Source organism: Lethenteron reissneri, chromosome 66 (assembly GCF_015708825.2).
Source record: "Lethenteron reissneri isolate LAM-NWPU_2019-01 chromosome 66, ASM1570882v1, whole genome shotgun sequence".
Classification (NCBI taxonomy): Eukaryota; Metazoa; Chordata; class Hyperoartia; order Petromyzontiformes; family Petromyzontidae; genus Lethenteron; species Lethenteron reissneri.
Window position 1 is genome coordinate 950,957 of NC_083844.1, and position 22,603 is coordinate 973,559.

At 44.4% G+C, this 22,603-nt stretch overlaps 1 protein-coding gene across 1 annotated transcript in view; it reads left to right on the forward strand.

Annotated features, from left to right (window-relative positions):
* The window catches only part of LOC133359759 (chitotriosidase-1-like), a 44,544-nt gene extending 32,113 nt beyond the window's left edge, over nucleotides 1-12,431 (forward strand). Inside the window, exons 10-12 of the mRNA XM_061578290.1 lie at nucleotides 439-570; nucleotides 2,585-2,723; nucleotides 10,931-12,431. Of these exons, the coding sequence (XP_061434274.1) occupies nucleotides 439-570; nucleotides 2,585-2,723; nucleotides 10,931-11,313 (654 nt within the window). The 3' untranslated portion in view covers nucleotides 11,314-12,431. The remainder of the gene's footprint in view (nucleotides 1-438; nucleotides 571-2,584; nucleotides 2,724-10,930) is intronic.
* Nucleotides 12,432-22,603: the final 10,172 nt, after the last annotated feature.

Genomic DNA, 22,603 nt, shown 5'->3' on the forward strand with positions numbered 1-22,603 from the left:
CTACTATACATTACACTACTATACACCACTATACACTACTATACACTACACTACTATATACTACTATACACCACTATACACTAGACTACTATACACTACACTACATTACTATACACTACGCTACTATACACTATACCACTGTACACTAAACCACTATACACTACTATACACTACACTAGTATACACTACACTACAATACACTACACTACGATACTCTAGTATACACTACACTACGATATACTATAAACTACACTAATTTACACCACTATACACCCGTCGTTAAGCGTTTAGTCATTAACAGGGGTGCTCGCTAAGAGGGATTCTGCAACAACCTCAATGCACGTTTACAGGTAGGGGGTAACATTGTTGTTCAGGCTATAATGCGGCGGTGGCGGGGTTGGAAATGGGTTGAACATCTTCCATTGTGTGCCGTGCAAGGTGTGCCCTCTGCTCAACTCTGGCTACAAACGCGTGTGGCTCGACGACCAGAAGGTTCCCTACGCCTACCGCTCCATCTACCGCAGCGGCCAGTGGGTCGGCTACGACGACATCCCCAGCTACAGGCAGAAGGTGCGCATAGTGGTGGTGGTTGTGGCGGTGGTGGTGGTGGGTAGTAGCGGAGTTGGTGGTGGGTGTGGTGGTTGTGTCGGTGGTGGTGGTGGTTGTGTCGGTGGTGGTGGTCGTAGCAGTGGTCGTGGTGAAGGTGGCAGTGGTCGTGGTGAAGGTGGTGGTGGCGGTGGACTTAGTCTCAGCTAGCTCAGGATAGTTGCAAGCAGAAATGTCAACATCGCTTGTATCTGGGGTTGGCATCGTCCCTACTCCTTGTGTTGCTGAGGGGAAATGGCTGAGGTTCAGGACTGTGGCTTATACAGCTGCAATGGCTGCATTGGGTATGCGGTTCAGACCTCCCTAAAGATCCTGGTTGGAGGAGGAGGTGTTCCGGCTGGTTGAGAGAAAACGACAGGCCCACTCCTGTCGTCTACAACATCTAACATTGGATAATGAGGAGGCTTACCGCAGTCTTCGCTTGGAGATTCGAAGAGCCATGTGGCACAGCAAGGATGAGTGGTGGGTGCGGGTTGTTGAGGAAATGGAATCTACCTCAGTAGCCCGCAATCACAAATCACTCTTTAATTCCATAAAAAAAAGTAACTCGCCTATCACCATCCTTAAGGGAACGAGTGGTGATCTGATCTCCAACCACCAGGAACAGGTCTGCAGGTGTTCAGAACATTTTTGTGAGGTCTTGGGGGAGGGGAATTCCCTCAGCCCAGACAACATCATGGGGCAATGTGGGGACGGCCCTGCTAGGGCTGCCGTACCTCAAATATTGAGAAAATGAGCCACCCTATCTGAGTGGTTGGCTGAGGTGCCATTTGTGGAGGAAGTGCGAAGGGCGATCCAGAGTCTGAGACCAGGAAAAGCACCAGGCAGAGATGATTTCCTAAGCAAAATTCTGAGGGAGGGTGGCATCTGTGTGCAGACTGCCCTACATGACATCATCACAATTGTCTGGACCACAGGACGGGTTTTGCAGGATAAGAAGGATGCCCCAGTGGTCCCCCTCTTAGGGGGACCGCACAGATTGTAACTTCTTGACCACAGTCATGCCCCCCCCCCTCCTCTATGCTTGTGATACGTGGACCTCTCTAATGGAAGATCTGTGCCAGTTAGAAACATTCAGGTTGGCCTGCCTACGATCCATCCTGGGTTTAACCAGGCTGGATTGCGTGAGGAGCTCACACTCCTCTGGCAGGCAAGGCTGCATTGGCCGGGCCATGTCGCCTGCATGCCCAACCACAGTATGCCGAAGAAGCTGCTGATTGACCGCATAAAGTGGGCTAATTGGGCACAGCACGAGCTATAGAAGGGATGGACTGATAGGTACGGGAGGATGTGGAGCTGAGTGGACTTACCGATGACTGGTACCAGCAGTGTCAAGATTGCCCTGCATGGAGGATGATCGTGAAGGATGCTACTGTGCAGTTGGAGGAAGTCGCCCTTCAATAGCAACGGAGGGCAGAGGAGCGACGCTCACAACAATGAGCGGATCGCTGGGTGGATAAAATGCAGCAAATTGGCACAGTCGGTGGTGGTGCATCTACCGGTCATCTCAGTCAGCCAACCTATGGCACCTGCTGGGTCTGTCCCGAGACCTTTCGTCAGCAGCGAGCCTTCGACACTTCACGTGGCCTCAAAATGCATCTGGCCTGGCACAGGGACCGTGGTAACGTCACCGTCACTTAGTGACGAATGGCAGTTGTATTGGTATTGGTGGTGTCGGTGGTCGTGGCGGTGGTGGTGGCTATTCTGCTGCTCCACGTGGTGGCAGTGGTGGTGGCTATGCTGTTACATGTCGTAGTGGTGGCTATGCTGTTGCTACACGTGGTGGTGGTAGTGGCATTGCTGCTGCTACACGTGGTAGCAATGGTTGTGGCTATGTTGCTGCTACACGTGGTAGTGGTTATGCTGCTACTGCACGCGGTAGTGGTTGTGGTGGTGGTGTCTATGCTGCTGCTACACGTGGTAGCGGTGGTGGTGAGAGAGGGGAGAGTGGCTCTGACTCCCTCCCCGTCCCTCCCAGGTGTGCTGGCTCAAGTTGAAGGGTCTGGGAGGTGCCATGATGTGGTCTCTGGACATGGACGACTTCACGGGCAAAGCGTGCAAAGGTGAAGCCTACCCACTCCTCAAGCTCGTCAAGAAAATCCTCACCACCGACACCGGTGAGCAATAAAAAATAATTCAAATGTGCAATGCGCCATTCCATTCTAGGATCCCAATGCACCAATGCACGAAAAGCGCGTAAAACAAAAACAGAACCAGGGTCCAACCGGATATACTAGAGAGTGAAGGCCACTTTAAAGAGATTGGTTTTCAAAGCAGTTGTAAATCGATCTACCGACTCTGATTGCCTGATTTTGAGTGGCAAGGCGTTCCATAGCTTGTGGCTGCCACGCTAACAAAAGCACTGATCGGCAAAAGAGCTCAACCCGAGACCCTGGCAGTGCCGAGGGAGATCTGAAGATCTTAAAGGACCTTGCGGTATATATACATGTAATTAGTTCCTGCAAGTAATGTGGGATGAGTCCTTTTGAAGCCTTATAGGTTAATAGCAGTATCTAAAGTCGTCGTAGTCATCTTCTCTTGGTTTTGCAACAAGCAAAGAATATCTGCAATGAGTCGGTCTCATTGATTTTCAATTCGTCGCTTGTATTAATGCTCCCACGCCGCTACTACGGTGGCAACTGACTTGAAACACGACTATACACAACACAGTACAGGATTACACTATACACTACATTACTATGCACTACACTATACACTATATTACTGTGCACTACTATACACTACACTATACACTATATTACTGTGCACTACTATACACTACACTATACACTATATTACTGTGCACTACTATACACTACACTATACACTATATTACTATGCACTACTATACACTACACTATACACTATATTACTGTGCACTACTAAACACTACACTGTACACTATATTACTGTGCACTACTATACACTACACTATACACTATATTACTGTGCACTACTATACACTACACTATACACTATATTACTATGCACTACTATACACTACACTATACACTATATTACTGTGCACTACTATACACTACACTATACACTATATTACTGTGCACTACTATACACTACACTGTACACTATATTACTGTGCACTACTATACACTACACTGTACACTATATTACTGTGCACTACTATACACTACACTACACTATATACTGTGCACTACTATACACTACACTATACACTATATTACTGTGCACTACTATACACTACACTGTACACTATATTACTGTGCACTACTATACACTACACTGTACACTATATTACTGTGCACTACTATACACTACACTGTACACTATATTACTGTGCACTACTATACACTACACTGTACACTATATTACTGTGCACTACTATACACTACACTGTACACTATATTACTGTGCACTACTATACACTACACTGTACACTATATTACTGTGCACTACTATACACTACACTATACACTATATTACTGTGCACTACTATACACTACACTATACACTATATTACTGTGCACTACTATACACTACACTATACACTATATTACTATGCACTACTATACACTACACTATACACTATATTACTGTGCATTACTATACACTACACTATACACTATATTACTATGCACTACTATACACTACACTATACACTATATTACTGTGCACTACTATACACTACACTATACACTATATTACTATGCACTACTATACACTACACTATACACTATATTACTGTGCACTACTATACACTACACTATACACTATATTACTGGGCACTACTGATACTACTACACTATATTACTATGCACTACTATACACTACACTATACACTATATTACTGTGCACTACTATACACTTCACTATACACTATTTACTGTGCACTACTATACACTACACTGTACACATATTACTGTGCACTACTATACACTACACTATACACTATATTACTGTGCACTACTATACACTACACTATACACTAGTACACTAACTATACATATACTGTGCACTATATACACTACACTATACACTATATTACTGTGCACTACTATACACTACACTATACACTATATTACTGTGCACTACTATACACTACACTATACACTATATTACTGTGCACTACTATACACTACACTATACACTATATTACTGTGCACTACTATACACTACACTATACCTATATTACTGTGCACTACTATACACTACACTATACACTATATTACTGTGCACTACTATACACTACACTATACACTATATTACTGTGCACTACTATACACTACACTATACACTATATTACTATGCACTACTATACACTACACTATACACTATATTACTATGCACTACTATACACTACACTATACACTATATTACTGTGCACTACTATACACTACACTATACACTATATTACTATGAACTACTATACACTACACTATACACTATATTACTGTGCACTACTATACACTACACTATACACTATATTACTGTGCACTACTATACACTACACTATACACTATATTACTGTGCACTACTATACACTACACTATATTACTGTGCACTACTATACACTACACTATACACTATATTACTATGCACTACTATACACTACACTATACACTATATTACTGTGCACTACTATACACTACACTATACACTATTATACACTACACTATACACTATATTACTGTGCACTACTATACACTACACTATACACTATATTACTGTGCACTACTATACACTACACTATACACTATATTACTGTGCACTACTATACACTACACTATACACTATATTACTGTGCACTACTATACACTACACTATACACTATATTACTGTGCACTACTATACACTACACTATACCTATTAATACACTACACTATACACTATATTACTGTGCACTACTATACACTACACTATACACTATATTAACTGTGCACTACTATACACTACACTATACACTATATTACTGTGCACTACTATACACTACACTATACACTATATTACTGTGCACTACTATACACTACACTATACACTATATTACTGTGCACTACTATACACTACACTATACACTATATTACTGTGCACTACTATACACTACACTATACACTATATTACTGTGCACTACTATACACTACACTATACACTATATTACTGTGCACTACTATACACTACACTATATTAGGCACTACTATACACTACACTATACTATATTACTTGCACTACTATACACTACCTATACACTATATTACTATGCTATATTACTGTGCACTACTACACTACACTATACACTATATACTATGAACTACTATACACTACACTATACACTATATTACTGTCACTACTATACACTACATATACACTATATACTGTGCACTACTACACTACACTATATTACTGTGCACTACTATACACTACACTATACACTATATTACTGTGCACTACTATACACTACACTATACACTATATTACTATGCACTACTATACACTACACTATACACTATATTACTGTGCACTACTATACACTACACTATACACTATATACACTACACTATACACTATTACTGTGCACTACTATACACTACACTATACACTATATTACTGTGCACTACTATACACTACCTATACACTATACTACTGTGCACTACTATACACTACACATACATATATTACTGTGCACTACTATACACTACACTATACACTATATTACTGTGCACTACTATACACTACACTATACACTATATTACTGTGCACTACTATACACTACACTATACACTATATTACTGTGCACTACTATACACTACACTATACACTATATTACTGTGCACTACTATACACTACACTATACACTATATTACTGTGCACTACTATACACTACACTATATTACTGTGCACTACTATACACTACACTATACACTATATTACTGTGCACTACTATACACTACACTATACACTATATTACTATGCACTACTATACACTACACTATACACTATATTACTGTGCACTACTATACACTACACTATACACTATTATACACTACACTATACACTATATTACTGTGCACTACTATACACTACACTATATTACTGTGCACTACTATACACTACACTATACACTATATTACTGTGCACTACTATACACTACACTATACACTATATTACTATGCACTACTATACACCTACACTATACACTATATTACTGTGCATTACTATACACTACACATCACTATTATACACTACACTATACACTATATTACTGTGCACTACATACACTACACTATACACTATATTACTGTGCACTACGAATACACTACTACACTATACACTATATTACTGTGCACTACTATACACTACACTATACACTATATTACTGTGCACTACTATACACTACACTATACCCTATATTACTGTGCACTACTATACACTACCTACACTTATTACTGTGCACTACTATACCTACACTACACTATATTACTGTGCACTACTATACACTACACTATACACTATATTACTGTGCACTACTATACACTACACTATACACTATAGTACTGTGCACTACTATACACTACACTATACACTATATTACTGTGCACTACTATACACTACACTATACACTATATTACTGTGCACTACTATACACTACACTATACACTATATTACTGTGCACTACTATACACTACACTATACACTATATTACTGTTGCACTACTATACACTACACTATACACTATATTACTGTGCACTACTATACACTACACTATACACTATATTACTGTGCACTACTATACACTACACTATACACTATATTACTGTGCACTACTATACACTACACTATACAACTATATTACTGTGCACTACTATACACTACACTATACACTATATTACTGTGCACTACTATACACTACACTATACACTATATTTACTGTGCACTACTATACACTACACTATACACTATATTACTATGCACTACTATACACTACACTATACACTATATTACTGTGCACTACTATACACTACACTATACACTATATTACTATGCACTACTATACACTACACTATACACTATATTACTGTGCACTACTATACACTACACTATACACTATATTACTGTGCACTACTATACACTACACTATACACTATATTACTGTGCACTACTATACACTACACTATATTACTGTGCACTACTATACACTACACTATACACTATATTACTGTGCACTACTATACACTACACTATACACTATATAACTATGCACTACTATACACTACACTATACACTATATTACTGTGCACTACTATACACTACACTATACACTATATTACTATGCACTACTATACACTACACTATACACTATATTACTGTGCACTACTATACACTACACTATACACTATATTACTGTGCACTACTATACACTACACTATACACTATATTACTGTGCACTACTATACACTACACTATACACTATATTACTGTGCACTACTATACACTACACTATACACTATATTACTATGCACTACTATACACTACACTATACACTATATTACTGTGCACTACTATACACTACACTATACACTATATACTGTGCACTACTACACTACACTACACTATTACTGTGCACTACTACACTACCTATACACTATATTACTGTGCACTACTATACACTACACTATACACTATATTACTGTGCACTACTATACACTACACTATACACTATATTACTGTGCACTACTATACACTACACTATACACTATATTACTGTGCACTACTATACACTACACTATACACTATATTACTGTGCACTACTATACACTACACTATACACTATATTACTGTGCACTACTATACACTACCACTATACACTATATTACTGTGCACTACTATACACTACACTATACACTATATTACTGTGCACTACTATACACTACACTATACACTATATTACTGTGCACTACTATACACTACACTATACACTATATTACTGTGCACTACTATACACTACACTATAAACTATATTACTGTGCACTACTATACACTACACTATACACTATATTACTGTGCACTACTATACACTACACTATACACTGTATTACTGTGCACTACTATACACTACACTATACACTATATTACTGTGCACTACTATACACTACACTATACACTATATTACTATGCACTACTATACACTACACTATACACTATATTACTGTGCACTACTATACACTACACTATACACTATATTACTATGCACTACTATACACTACACTATACACTATATTACTATGCACTACTATACACTACATTACTATGCACTACTATACACTACACTATACACCACACTACATACTACTATACACTATATTACTATGCACTACTATACACTACACTATATACCACCCTACTTTACATTACACTATATAATACACTACTATACACTACACTATACACCACACTACATACTACTATACACTACGCAACTATACAATATACTATACACTACTTTATACTACACTATACACTACACTACTTTACATTACACTATATTACTATGCACTACTATACACTACACTATACACTATATTACTATGCACTACTATACACTACACTATACACTATATTACTGTGCACTACTATACACTACACTATACACCACACTACATACTACTATACACTATATTACTGTGCACTACTATACACTACACTATACACCACACTACTTTACATTACACTATACAATACACTACTATACACTATACACTACACTATACACTATATTACTGTGCACTACTATACACTACACTATACACCACACTACATACTACTATACACTACGCAACTATACAATATACTATACACTACTTTACACTACACTATACACTACACTACTTTACATTACACTATATAATACACTACTATACACTACACTATATACTATACACTACACTCTACTTTACACTAGACTATACACTGCATACACTACACTACTACACACGACACTACTTTACACTACACTATATACTACTATACACTACACTGTACACTACATTACTGTAAACTACACTGCTATACAATGCACGAATTTACACTACACTATACACAACACCATACACTACTATACGCTACACTGCTATACACTACTTTACACTACACTACTGTACAGTACGATACTATATACACTATACACTGAACTATTTTAGACTACACTATACACTACAAACTACACTATACACTACACTACTAAACACTACACTATATACACTACTGTACACTACACTATACACTGCAATATACACTATGTTACACTACACTATACACTACACTCCTATACACCAGACTACTTTACACTACACTATACACTACTATATACTACACTGTACACTACATTACTATACACTACTATAATCTACACTACTATACCATACACTAATTGACACTACACTATACACTACTATACACTACACTGCTATGCACTATTTACACTGCACTATACACTACACTATACACTACTATACACTACACTATATAATACACTACTATACACTACACGACGATACACTACACTACTATACACTACACTATTTTACACTATACATTATTTTACACTATACACTCCACTACTATACACTACACTACTATATACTATACACTACTAAAAACTATACTACTATACACCACATTACTATATACTACACTATATGCTACACTACTATACACTACACTATGTACTACAGTATATACTAAACTATTATACACTCTGCTACTATACACACCTCTACCCTACTATACACTACATTATTCTACTATGAAATGCAGTATTATACACTAATATATTATAAACTACTATACACTATTCTTTGGTTCTTTCGTTAAAGTCACGTAGAAAGAAAAATAAATTAAATAATATCATACGTTTCGATTGCAACACAAGCAATCATCAACAGGTACAAATATACACTACTCTACACTACTATATACTACTATATACTACACTATTATACATTACACTATACACTACACTATACACCAGACTACTATACTCTACACTACTATAAACCACATTACTATATACTACAATATCAACTTCAATAATATATACTACACTACTATAAGTTACACTAAACACTATACCGCTATAGACTACACAATGCACTATACACTGCACACTACGTTGGTTAAATACCTTGCCTCGTCGGCCTTTCACCTCCGATTCCGTTCGGAGTCGATTCCCAATTACGTCCCCAGGTGTCCCCGGCAAGCTTAGTAGAGCGGAGCTCCCCCCGCAAACGCGACGACGTTTCGCCCACTGAACCCTCGCCACCCCCTTACCCCCCTCCGCTCCCCGACCTGCCAGGCACCTTTGGCCAGTGCACATTGCCGAGGCTGTATGACACCTTGGCCTCGAAGGAGAGCGGTGCCACCTCCACCCCCACCGCCAGCGGCAGCAGCAGCAAGCAGGAGAGCCCCACCTCCGGGGAAACGTCGCGGGAGGAGGATTCGGTACCCACTGACGCGGACGCCGACGCCATCATTGCCGCGTTCGTCGGGACCGGACGGCCGTCGGGGACTCTGGCGGCAGCTGGCGATTCGTTCTGCGCAGGGCAGAGCGACGGCCTCTACCCCCACGCAAGCGACTCCCACCGCTTCTACCACTGCGCCAATGGAGCGACGTCTGACAAGGCGTGCCCCGAAGGCCTGGTGTACAGCGCCGACATTCATGTGTGCACGTGGCCCTGAGGCCGAGCTGTCATCGTCGTCGCTGTTGCGGTCGTCCCCAACCCCAAATTACACCCAACCCAGTTAAAAAGCGGAGTGTGACGGATTCACCGATCTTGCCGGACGTAAAGCGGGCAAGCAAATGAAAGCGGAGGATGCGTGTCGCACGACTTACTCGATCCCGAGTTAGTCGTAATCCCGAGTAATCGCTCGCCATTCAATCAATTGCCAGTGTAGAATCAGAACATTGCATTTAGACTGCAGGAGGCGGAATTCGATTAGCTATAAAGCTGTTTTGTCACACATGTCCAGTACAACACACAAACACGGTAGTCGTGCAAAGTACAAGAAAGTTAAACTAATCACCAAAACACATACAAATACAACTAAACCATCCTACCAGGCAACGGCCAATGATGTATTAACTTATTTTTTCAGATGTGAGCTGGCCACATATAATAGCTGCCGGACAAAGTGAGCTTACCATTTGGACATTTATGTCGGGAAAAAAATAATCTAAATAATCTCAATGCGTGTTTCTAAATGTGGAGGGGAAAACACGAGGACCCGGAGAAGAGATCCACGTGACCATGGGGAGTGAGAGAGAGACACGCACATTCCCAAATATACAGCTGGCATCAGTGGTCGGGATCGAACCCCCGACCTCCTGCATACCAGACGAGGTAGTTAACATTTTCTAGCCACCATGGTGCCCCTTTAAATAAATAAATCGACATATTCATGATGGCTGCCCGATCAACTTTGGGCTGAATCGATACAAATGATACCTCGATTCACGGATCCAACAATGGCCACGTAACATGGGCAAATACACGCTCCCCCCCAACTCCACGCCTGACTCTCTTCCGTATATCTCCGATCGGTGATACCGTCGAGAGTGTTAAATAACCCCCCACGACGCTCTCCATTAAACGTCGTGATCAGTGGGCTGGTGTCGTTTGGCCGTGATTGACGACAATGATGACGATGACGATGATGGCGATCATGATGACGATCGATAATTTTACCTTAATCGTACTCTTCACAGTGATTGGTGTTGTGTAATCGCGGTTTCCCAGACCCACAGCCTGGGGAATCGTTCGGAATCAGCACTCTGCAATAAAGTGGTTCGGATTGGTCATGACGATCAGTGTTTGTTTTATTGGCACGTTCAGACCCCTATCAGCAGGAACCACTGCCCATTGTATTTCCCGGCAGTGGACAATATTCCGTTTCTGGGATGTTGTGCATTAAGTAGTCTCTCCCCTTAACCTCCTACCGTTCCTCTCTCAAATGCTCACGTCTTATCCATTACCTAATGTCACTAAAGAAGCCCGGAATCTTTTATTATTACTTTTTCGACGTCCGGGCATGAGCAAAACGCCTGTCGATAGTTTGTCTTGTGCCCAGGGATAGATGACAGACAATCGGGAGGATTCCCCAATTAATTTTGCCCTTCTGTTTGTTGTTTAAGGTGTCCATGCGTGGATTTAAACTCTGCATGAGTCTTAGCAGTGTGTGATGCCGCCGCCGCGAAGCCGTTCGGCAGGCACCAAATCCCCGACCTCGCCACCACCAAGCAACGGAGCCGACCCCGCGTCCCCCTCACCTCACCTCACATGAACACACCCGCACTCATTTCCCCCCCCCCCCCCCCCATAGAGCTCCGAGGGGAGGTCGCCTGGCCGACCGGTTTTTATCCGAGAGACCCTTATCGGGATTAATTCTCACGGTTTCCGGCGATCAGGGAATTGGATGACCTCCCCCGTGCTACGTGGCACCGCGGCGCTGCGGCCGGCCTTAATATGGTGTGGTCGCGGCGTGGGGCATTCGGCCACCGCGGTTGAGGCGCATTTCCCCCCACACACACCCCCACGAGTCGACGGGGCAAGCAGGGGAGGCACGGGACAGCATGAATAGCGGGATTACAGGGGCTGTTGCGCATAGTCATGGAGGGTTGGGATAATTGCGCTTGAGCGCGCAGGCCCCATTGTTAGGGAGGGTAAGGGGTTAATTAGGATGTACGCCGCCAACGTCGCTCACTGATTAGCATATCAACAGCGCCCGGAACCGCCGTGCGTGGGCTCGGGGTGCGCGAGCCCATTGTTCAGCGCAGCATCCCCTTTGAGGGAGGGAGGATAAATAGAGGGGCGCAGAGGGGAAATCGCTCTCTTACTCCAGCGCCAGGCGACCAGACGCAGCTCGAGCCAGCGACCCGGACGTCCGTGCGACGCACCGAGGCACGCGGTTAACACAAGGATCAGCGGACCGCCGTGGACACTTAACAGTAAGAAGGTGAATTAGAATCATAGCCGATAAATAGGGAATAGGTGCCGGTTTAGTGGAATAGGCCAGCCTCGTCGACTCACTGATTCAACATTAGTTACCAGGTAATAAATCATTAATAGCGAAGCGTGGTCTCGCGTGATCTTGTCGTGCAGTGTGAGCGTGTGGGAACGCGTATGGTACTGTGTGTGCGTAAGCTCGCGGCGTGCGTAATCGGCGTCCCCCAGGTGCGCGATCATAACGTAAGCGGCCAGCAGGCGGCGAGCGCTGCGCAGAGCGGCGCAAGAGTGGGTGTCGCGTGTGTTCACTCCGTGTGTGATACAGGTGCGCGATCATAACTTGCGTAGTCGGTGTGGAGTTGGAGTGTACGGAGCGGTGTGTGTGTGTGTGCATACGTTCGTTACATGTCGGATACGGATGCGCATTGGTAACGTGCCGCACAGGGCTATACTGCGAGCACGGCGTTTGATTGACGATGATGTGCGCACGTATGCTCGCAGCGTGGGAGCGCGGCGCGAGGCTGTAACAGTAGGGGCGTCGCGTTCGAATGCCGGCGAAACCGTAGCGAGTAATAGGGAGGTGGGGTAACGTAAACGGAATAGGGGATGCAGGCGGGAGGGACCCCGGGGGCCAACGGCCCCCACAAGTGTTGACTTTAGGCCCAGACCTCAGAGCTTGCCATACTGGGAAACGTTTCTGCGGTGTTATCTCTTAGTGGGAAGGTTTCAGCTCTGGAGTTTCCTGATTTTAAAAATAAGAAACAGATACTGTTTGCAAGGAATCAAGTTACTGCATCAATCACACACATTGTGGAGAACATACAAAAAATATGCTCTGATAATTACGTAACATTTTTTTCCCTGGGTACTAAGTGGTATTTTTTAATTGCTTATGCCTAAAAAGTATAGAACATGGCTATTATTCCCCACAAACTTTGTTTTTGTGACCAGGACTTTATGTTAATGAAAGACACAAATGCATATAGTAATAGGTTTTTACCCTTTCAACTGGTACAAAAACTGACACCTTTATACAAGGCATCATGTTTGCAATAACCACAACACAACCAGTCAAACTGCAAACAAAAGAAACAACTCTGATGATGATAATGATATGCACTGTCCTTGAAGTAGATTGGTCCACACCCGAGACAGCTTTTCTTAGAGCCTAGTCTCCATTGGTGTTGGATCAGATGACGCCAATAGGCGTACAACTCAAAGTCAGCGCACTATCAGAGTATTGAGAGCTCGGGGTAAGCATTTACACTGAGACCTCCTTTACAAGTGGAAAAATATAGTAATAGGTTTTTACCCTTTCAACTGGTACAAATCATCAGAGTTGTTTCTTTGTGTTTGCATTTTTACTGCTTGTGTTATGGTTATTGCAAACATGATGCCTTGTATAAAGGTGTCAGTTTTTGTACCAGTTGAAAGGGTAAAAACCTATTACTATATTTTGCCACTGGTAAAGGAGGTCTCATAGTACAAATGCACATGTTTTCTCATTGAAAATAGGTACATTAAAAATATCACTGTCCTGGTCACAAAAGCAAAGTTTTATGGGGAATAACAGCCATTGTCTGTACTTTTGAGTCAAAAGCATTTCGGAAATAACACTTACTACTCAGGAACAAAAAAAAGTGTTTTGGTTACACAGTATATAATATATGCATTGTCTTTGAAACTAATTGGCCTATACCAGGGACAGCCTTCTTTGTGGCCTAGTCTCATCAGTGTCAGACCAGAAAACAACACCAAAAAGTGAACAGTACAAAGAAAACGCACTTATCAGAGCATTTATAGGTCGGGGTGAGCAGCAGCAATATCATGGGACACATTTTTGCCAGGATCAAAGTGTGAAAAATAAGAATAGGTTTTACCATTTGGCAATAAAACAGGTGTTAGGATGTATAGCCCAATCAGTTTCAAAGACAATGCATATATCATCATAACATGTTTTGTTTGCATGTTCACCACAAGTGTGTGTGGTTAATGTAATACTATTTGGTGTTTGAATATCTTAAAACACCTCCTGTTTTATTACCGTCAGAAATGGTAAACACCTCTTCTTATTATTCATACCTTGATACGAGCAAAAAAGTCGCATGAGCTTCCTGGTTTGCTGATCTTTTCCCGACGCATTTCCCGCCCAGCATGTGGTAACCCTCAGCTCATCTTTATTTAAGCTGTAGCTCTTCCAACCAGTCTATTATGGGGGGGGGAGGGGTCCATCCAGGTTTTTCTGTCGGGTGCTTTTGTTGTGGCGTCCCCTGATCTGCGTTCCTAGGTGGTGAGCGGCCACTCGCTGCGTTTGCGCCACGGTGGTGGAATTCTGGACTGCTGGAAATTCTTTCATCCGACAGTGTGAACACTTTTAAGTCTCTTCTCAAAACACCATCTTCTTAAGTCAGTTTGTTCTGTTGAGCTTCTCCGTCTCTCTCTCTCTCTTGGACTTTCCTTGAGACATTCGTGAAGGCGCCTTACAAATCAATGTAAATTATTGTCTGTAAGTATCTGCAGAAATGGGGACATGTAAGGATTTTCAATGTTGCTCTGTAACCGATCAAACGGCAGCACCTCTCCCATCCTTGGTCAAGGAGGTCTCCTACTTTCTCTGTGGCTGCTTCTTGCCGGCTGGGGCCACGTATTGGTTCCCTCCCCCAAGTTTCAGCATTGGGTGTGCCCCCAAAGGGTCGCTTTTCTACGTATGGATGGGACAGTGACGGGGAAGCTAATGCGCTTTTTAATCACCCAGATAGAAAATAAACCTCGGAACACCATACGTAAATCTTGATCGGATGAATGGTACATCGGGGGGGGGGGGGGGGTTCCTGTGAGGTTCTGGGTCAGGGTCCGTCAGGGCCTCTTTTCCGAAACCCACTCGTGAAAGCCGTCCAGCTCCAGCCGAGCTCTCGACGTGCGGCCGCTCCTCGGCACGGTCTGTCGGAAGATGAAGAACCACCGACTCATACGACGGACATGTTTTTTTTTTGGGGCGGCTATTTAATGCAACTCAAACACAACACCAAAATGATCGGCCTGCTCGCGTCAACCCCGAAATTCAGCCCAAACAAGTAAGAGAGGCTTGACTCTCGTAACTCTTCCTGACCTCATGCCAGAGCAGCTTACAGCCTCAAACCCCTGAGCTAAACTCAGAAGCAGCGTGCAGCCTCAGACCCCTGGCCTTTTTACTCGGCGGTACTGCAGACGTCAAATGCCCACAGGTCACAGAAATGTGGAGCTCTGTGACAGTGAACGCTCCCCTCCTTGAAAATGCATGGCGAATGCAAGTCACGAACCACCAACACCACGTCAGATACTGCGATGGCCGGGAGTGGCCTAAGTACCCCTCTTGCCTGCAATACTGAACCTATCAGTACAGGGTAAAAACTATTCTTATATTTTCATACTTTGATACTGGCAAAAAAGGTCCCATGTTGTAGCTGCTCACCCCCAGCTATAAATGTCATTGACTTTGTGCTGTTCACCGACGAAACCGGTCGTTAAGTGATTTGGTCATTAAGTTATTGGACGTGAAGTGATTTGGTCGTTAAGTGATTTGGTCGTTAAGCGAGTAAAGGAGATACACGTTCAATGCTTAATTCGTTCTTATAGCATAGAAAGTTACCCCCTTTCCCCTCAAAAAACGTACTTTATACTATTTAAACAATGGACATTAATACATAAAGAAACTAACATTATAAACACATGTTAAAAGAAACGTGGATAATCAATGAATTATATGATATATACTATACCTACAACAGCCCATCATTAACAGGGGGATGGTTGATAAGTGAACACATTGGGCTCTATGGAAGCATTACATTACTATATATTGCACTAATATACACTACACAACACCAATATACACTACACTACACCAATATACACTACACTATACACTACACTACTGTACACTACACGACTAACACATTCCTGCGGAGGAGCTGGTAGGAACGTTGGGTTGCTCGGTCAATGGCCTGCAGGGTCAACGGCGGCGTGGTGTATTCCGCAAATATGGCCGACTGTGAGGACAGGCACAAGCCGGCGTGAGTAGGTTAAACGTTGAGTTTAATAAGGGCACCACGGGGTGACCAGCCCCTCCCAACCCTTCCCACCCAGCCCCTCCCCACCTTCCCCTCTCCACCCAGCCCCACCCCTCCCATTTTTGGATACACGACGGACGGACACAATAATCCCGTGGGCTGGTGTAACCAGGAAGTTCCTACCAGTATAACCTACACGACACTACTATACGACTTAACACAACCCGTGCAAGTCCAAGGGATTTAGGGGAAACCTCGAACAGAGCAAGACACGATATTTAGCGGTCAATAAACAAGCAATTTCGAACTTAATCAGAGTGTTGTCACTGTGTGTGTGTAGGTGTGGCGTTTTTTAACCATCACAGCGGCCAAATGGGGGCTCTGGATGGGTGCGAGGGGCTGGTACCCCCCTCCACCTTCAATTAAATACTACTATACACTACACTACGATACACTATACACAACACTACTATACACAACACTACTATCCACTAAACTACTCTACAATACTATATACTATACACTATACTACTGTGAAGAGTCTGCCAGACGAAGTCCCAGAGGTCACACTATTCTTTATTATCACACGAGCTCACGCCGCAACGCGTTCACTAGACTCTGATCCCTCGGGGAAGCTCCGATCGCCCCGCCTCATCCAGTGACGTCACATGTCTCTCTCTCTCTCTCTCTGGACATTTGCTCTCTCTCCCGCCCCGCCTTCTCTCTCGCATTTCCCTCGTGACGTCATTCTAAACTGTAACCTGGGATCACGTGAGTATCAGCACTACATCACTCCCCCCCCCCCAACGTTCTGAAGAAGAAATCGTCCTCGACTTAACACAACCCGTGCAAGTCCAAGGGATTCAGGGGAAACCCCGACAGTAGAAGAGAGCAAGAAACATATTTCGTATCGGTCAATAAACAAGCAATTTCGAACTTAATCAGAGTGTTGTCACTTTGTGTGTGTGAAGGTGTGGCGTTTTTTAACAACCACAGCGGCCAAATGGAGGCTCTGGATGGTTTAAAACTTTAATTAAGCTTCTAGATTTGAAGCTTTCGTGACTGCAAGGATCCATACTCTTTGGTTTTTTCGGTAAAGTCACGTAGGTTAAAAAAGAGAAAACAAATAAATTAAATCACGACGTTTCTAAGGCAACACAAGCCTCCTTCTTCAGGTGGCACCGTCACAGCAAAAATCACTGCATCAATAACAACACTTGATGCAGGCGAGGCCGATGAGTCCGATGTCTTCTATGACCTCCTATCACAGGTGCTAGCAAAAGGGGCCCCTCGGGATTGAGTCATCTTGTTGGGTAACTTCAGTGCCCGAGTTGGTCATGATGCTGTCACCTGGTCTAGAGTGATCGGAATGCATGCGCCAGATCAGCTCAATAACAACGGTAGGAATCCATGCTCTTTGTTCCGGCATCAGCGAATCCGCACATCATGAATGCATGCCAGGTCCAAGCAAGAACATCTGCTAGACTACATAGTGACAGAACAGTGATTGCGGGCCCATGTCGTGACACCAGGACCTACCGTGGAGATGATCTGCTCACTGACCATCGACTTGTCATCTGTAAGATGCGCCTGACCTTCTTCCACTCCGGAGGTGGGTGTACACCCACGACCTCATTGAAACCTATAGTGGCATGGTCTCAGGAAGTTTATGAAAATTGCAAGCGAGAATTTCATCATCGCTTGCGGCTGGGGTTGGTATCGTCCCCCACTCCTGATGTCGAGGGGAAATGGGTGAGATTTAGGACTGTGGCTCATGCAGCTGCAATGGCTGCTTTGGGTATACGGTCCAGACCACCCCAGAGACCCTGGCTGGCTGAGAAAAAGCGACACACCCACTCTCAACGTCTACAGCATTCCACGTCGGAGAATGAGGTGGCTTACTGCCGCCTTCGCTCGGAGGTTCAAAGAGCCATTAGGCGCTGCAAGGATGGGTGGTGGTCATGAGTTGCGATCACAAATCGCTCAACTACATCAAAAAAGTAACCTGCAGTGCCTCACCGATTACCATCATTAACGGAAAGAATGAGTGATCCAATATCCAACCCCAGGAATAGGTTTGCAGATTCGCTGAGCATTTCTGAGGTCCTGGGGGAGGGATAATTCCTCAGCCTGGAAAACATCATGGGACAAAGTAGAGATGACCCTGCTGAGGCTGCCGTGCCTTAAATATTGGAAGAAGTCACCCCCTGTGATGTGCCATTTGTTGAGGAAGTACTGAATGTGATCCAGAGTGGGAGACCCAGAAAGGCACCGGCCAAAGATGATCTCCTAATCGAAATGCTGAGGGAAGGTGGCGTTTGTGCACAGACTGCCCTATATGACATCATAACAACAGTCTGGACCACTGGAGGGATTCCGCAAGATTGGAAGGATGCCCTGGTGGTCCGCCTCTTTAAGGGGGACCGCACAGACTGTAACAACTACAGGGGCATCTCACACCTCAGTGTGCTGGGAAAGGTCCTAGCAAGGATTATTCAACATTGCCTTGCCAGGGACGTTAAGGAGAGGCTTGTGGAGCCCCAATGCGGTTTCAGAAAAGGGCGTTCCTGCACAGATGCCATATTTTCTGTCCGTCAGCTACAGCAGAGGTGTCGGGAATTCCAACAAGCGCTACATCTCTGCTTTATTGAGCTGGTCAAGGCCTAGGATACCATCAGTAGGCCTGGGCTCTGGGTTGTTCTTCGTGCTTTTGGAGTCCCTGACCCTCTGCTCACGATCATTAAGGACCTTAATGATGGTGAGCAGGCCCGGGAAAAACTACGAGCCATTCCCTGTTCACCTTGGGTTGCGACAAGAATGCACTCTGGCTCCCACATTATTTTACATCTATTTCGACCATGTAGCTCGTGAAACCTTCAATAGCTGTATCGGTGGAATTTCCATCTGGTACATAAACAATGGGAGGCTGATCGATGCCCAGGTGTGGTCAAAGGATGGCTCCCAATTGCTCAACCATCTTATGTATGCCGATGATCTGGTGATTGCTGCTCACTCTGAGGAGTTGCAGGCGCTACTGCTGAACCTGGAGGTTGCCACGAAGAGGTGGGGCCTTACCATCAGCTCCACCAAAACTAAGCACCTGCCTGGGTGTTTTATACCATCAGACACTCCACCCCCACAACTCCAAATTGCTGATCGGGCAGTTGTGGAAAGAGTGGAGAGTTTCCCATTCCCGGGCAGTGGGCTCATGACCGGCTCCGGTTTGATAGCAGAGGTCTCACTCCGAATCAGTCGAGCGGCATTATCTTTTCATCGGTTGCGTAACGCTGTGTAGAAGCTACCAAGCCTGTCGCACCGCACGAAGCTTCAGGTCTTCTCGGCCAAAGTCATTCCCTCCCTTCTCTACGCTTGCGAAATGTGGACCCCCCTAATGGAAGATCTTCGCCAGTTAGAAAAATTTCGGCTGGCCTGTCTACGACCCATCCTGGGTTTAACCAGGCTGGATTGTGTGAGGAGCTCACAAATCCTTGAAAGATCTGGACAAAGTCCCATCGGTGAGCTCCTCTGGCAGGCAAGGCTGCGTTAGCTGGGTCATGTAGCCCGCATGCCCAGCCACCGCGTGCCTAAACAGCTTATGTTCGGCCGGATCTAAGGGGCTAAACAGGCACGGCACGGGCTCGAGAAGAGATGGAGTGATGTGGTACAGGATGATGTGGAGCGGAGTGGACTGGCCGACAACTTGTACCAGCGGTGTCAAGATCGGCCTCTGTGAAGGAGGCTCGTGCAGGACGCTACTGGTCAGTTGGAAGCATGTCGCCCTCAAACAACGGAGGGCGGAGGAGCGACGCTCACAACAATGAGCGGATCGCCGGGTGGCTAAAGTACAGCAAGTTGGCACAGAAGGGGCCGCAGATGGTGCATTGGCCACTCATCTCAATCAGTCGACCCGTGGCACCTGGGTCTGCCCTGTGACCTCGTGCCAGTGGGCATTCACTTCAAGTGGCCTCAACGTGCACATAGCCTGGCACAAGCATCGTGGTGATGTCACCGCCACTTAGTGGCGAATGGCGGTTGCTGTTTTGGAGTGCATGTGTTTACAGAAGATAATTTAAGACGGTAATAACGGAGTAACCGTAAGACAAGACGGTACACATCAAGGTTCAACCGGACCTTCCCCCACCCCCAGCCTACCTGTAGGCCTCTCGGGGTGACGCCTAAAACCTCAGTGCTGGTTGCTTAGTTTCCCGGTCCCGTGGACCGAATACGCGGTGTGGCTCTTCAGGGGATATCTGCGGGCTTTCTACAGTGTGTGTGGAGAGTGGAGTTGGTTTTGGTGCTGTGTGTGAAACGGTGAGATGCATAACTCACCACTACCGAGACTGTGTTACATGGGGATTCCGTAGGTTTATAGGCCTGAGTGGGTTTAGAGAGCCCTGCGTTTGCGTTGGGATTGTGCCCTCTAGGAGGTGTGGGGCCCTGTTGGGGGGCCCACACACATCTCTCCCCCCGCTACTGTCTGTAACCTGGCATAAGCACAGAATTGAGTTTCTCTGCACTGCTCTGCATTGTGGGGCTGCACCATAGTTCACCATGGCGGAGTTCATTGCGGAGTGATGCCCGAGTTGGTACCCACCGTGACAAACTCAACCATCCCCTAGAATTCCTATACCTCGTCCCTCAACACCACATTGGCTCCCCGTGCCGCTACCTTTGCCTGTTCAAATTTCCTCACCCTGGTCTACAAATACCTTCATGGAGTCGCACCACCGTATCTTGCCACGCTTGTGTCGTTCTATGCATCGCCTTCTCGCCCTCTACGTTCACAATCTTCGCCGTCTCTCTGTTCCACCTCCTTCTCTCGCGCAATCGATGCTGGCGCGCTCTCCCTACTCTTTTTTTTATAACTTTGCTTTATGTAAACCCCCACCTCTCGCTCACTTTCTCGCTCTCTCTCTCGCTCTCTCTCGTTCTGCACGCAGTCCTTCTCCCAGTCCGACGGCCTCTGACGGGTAGCTC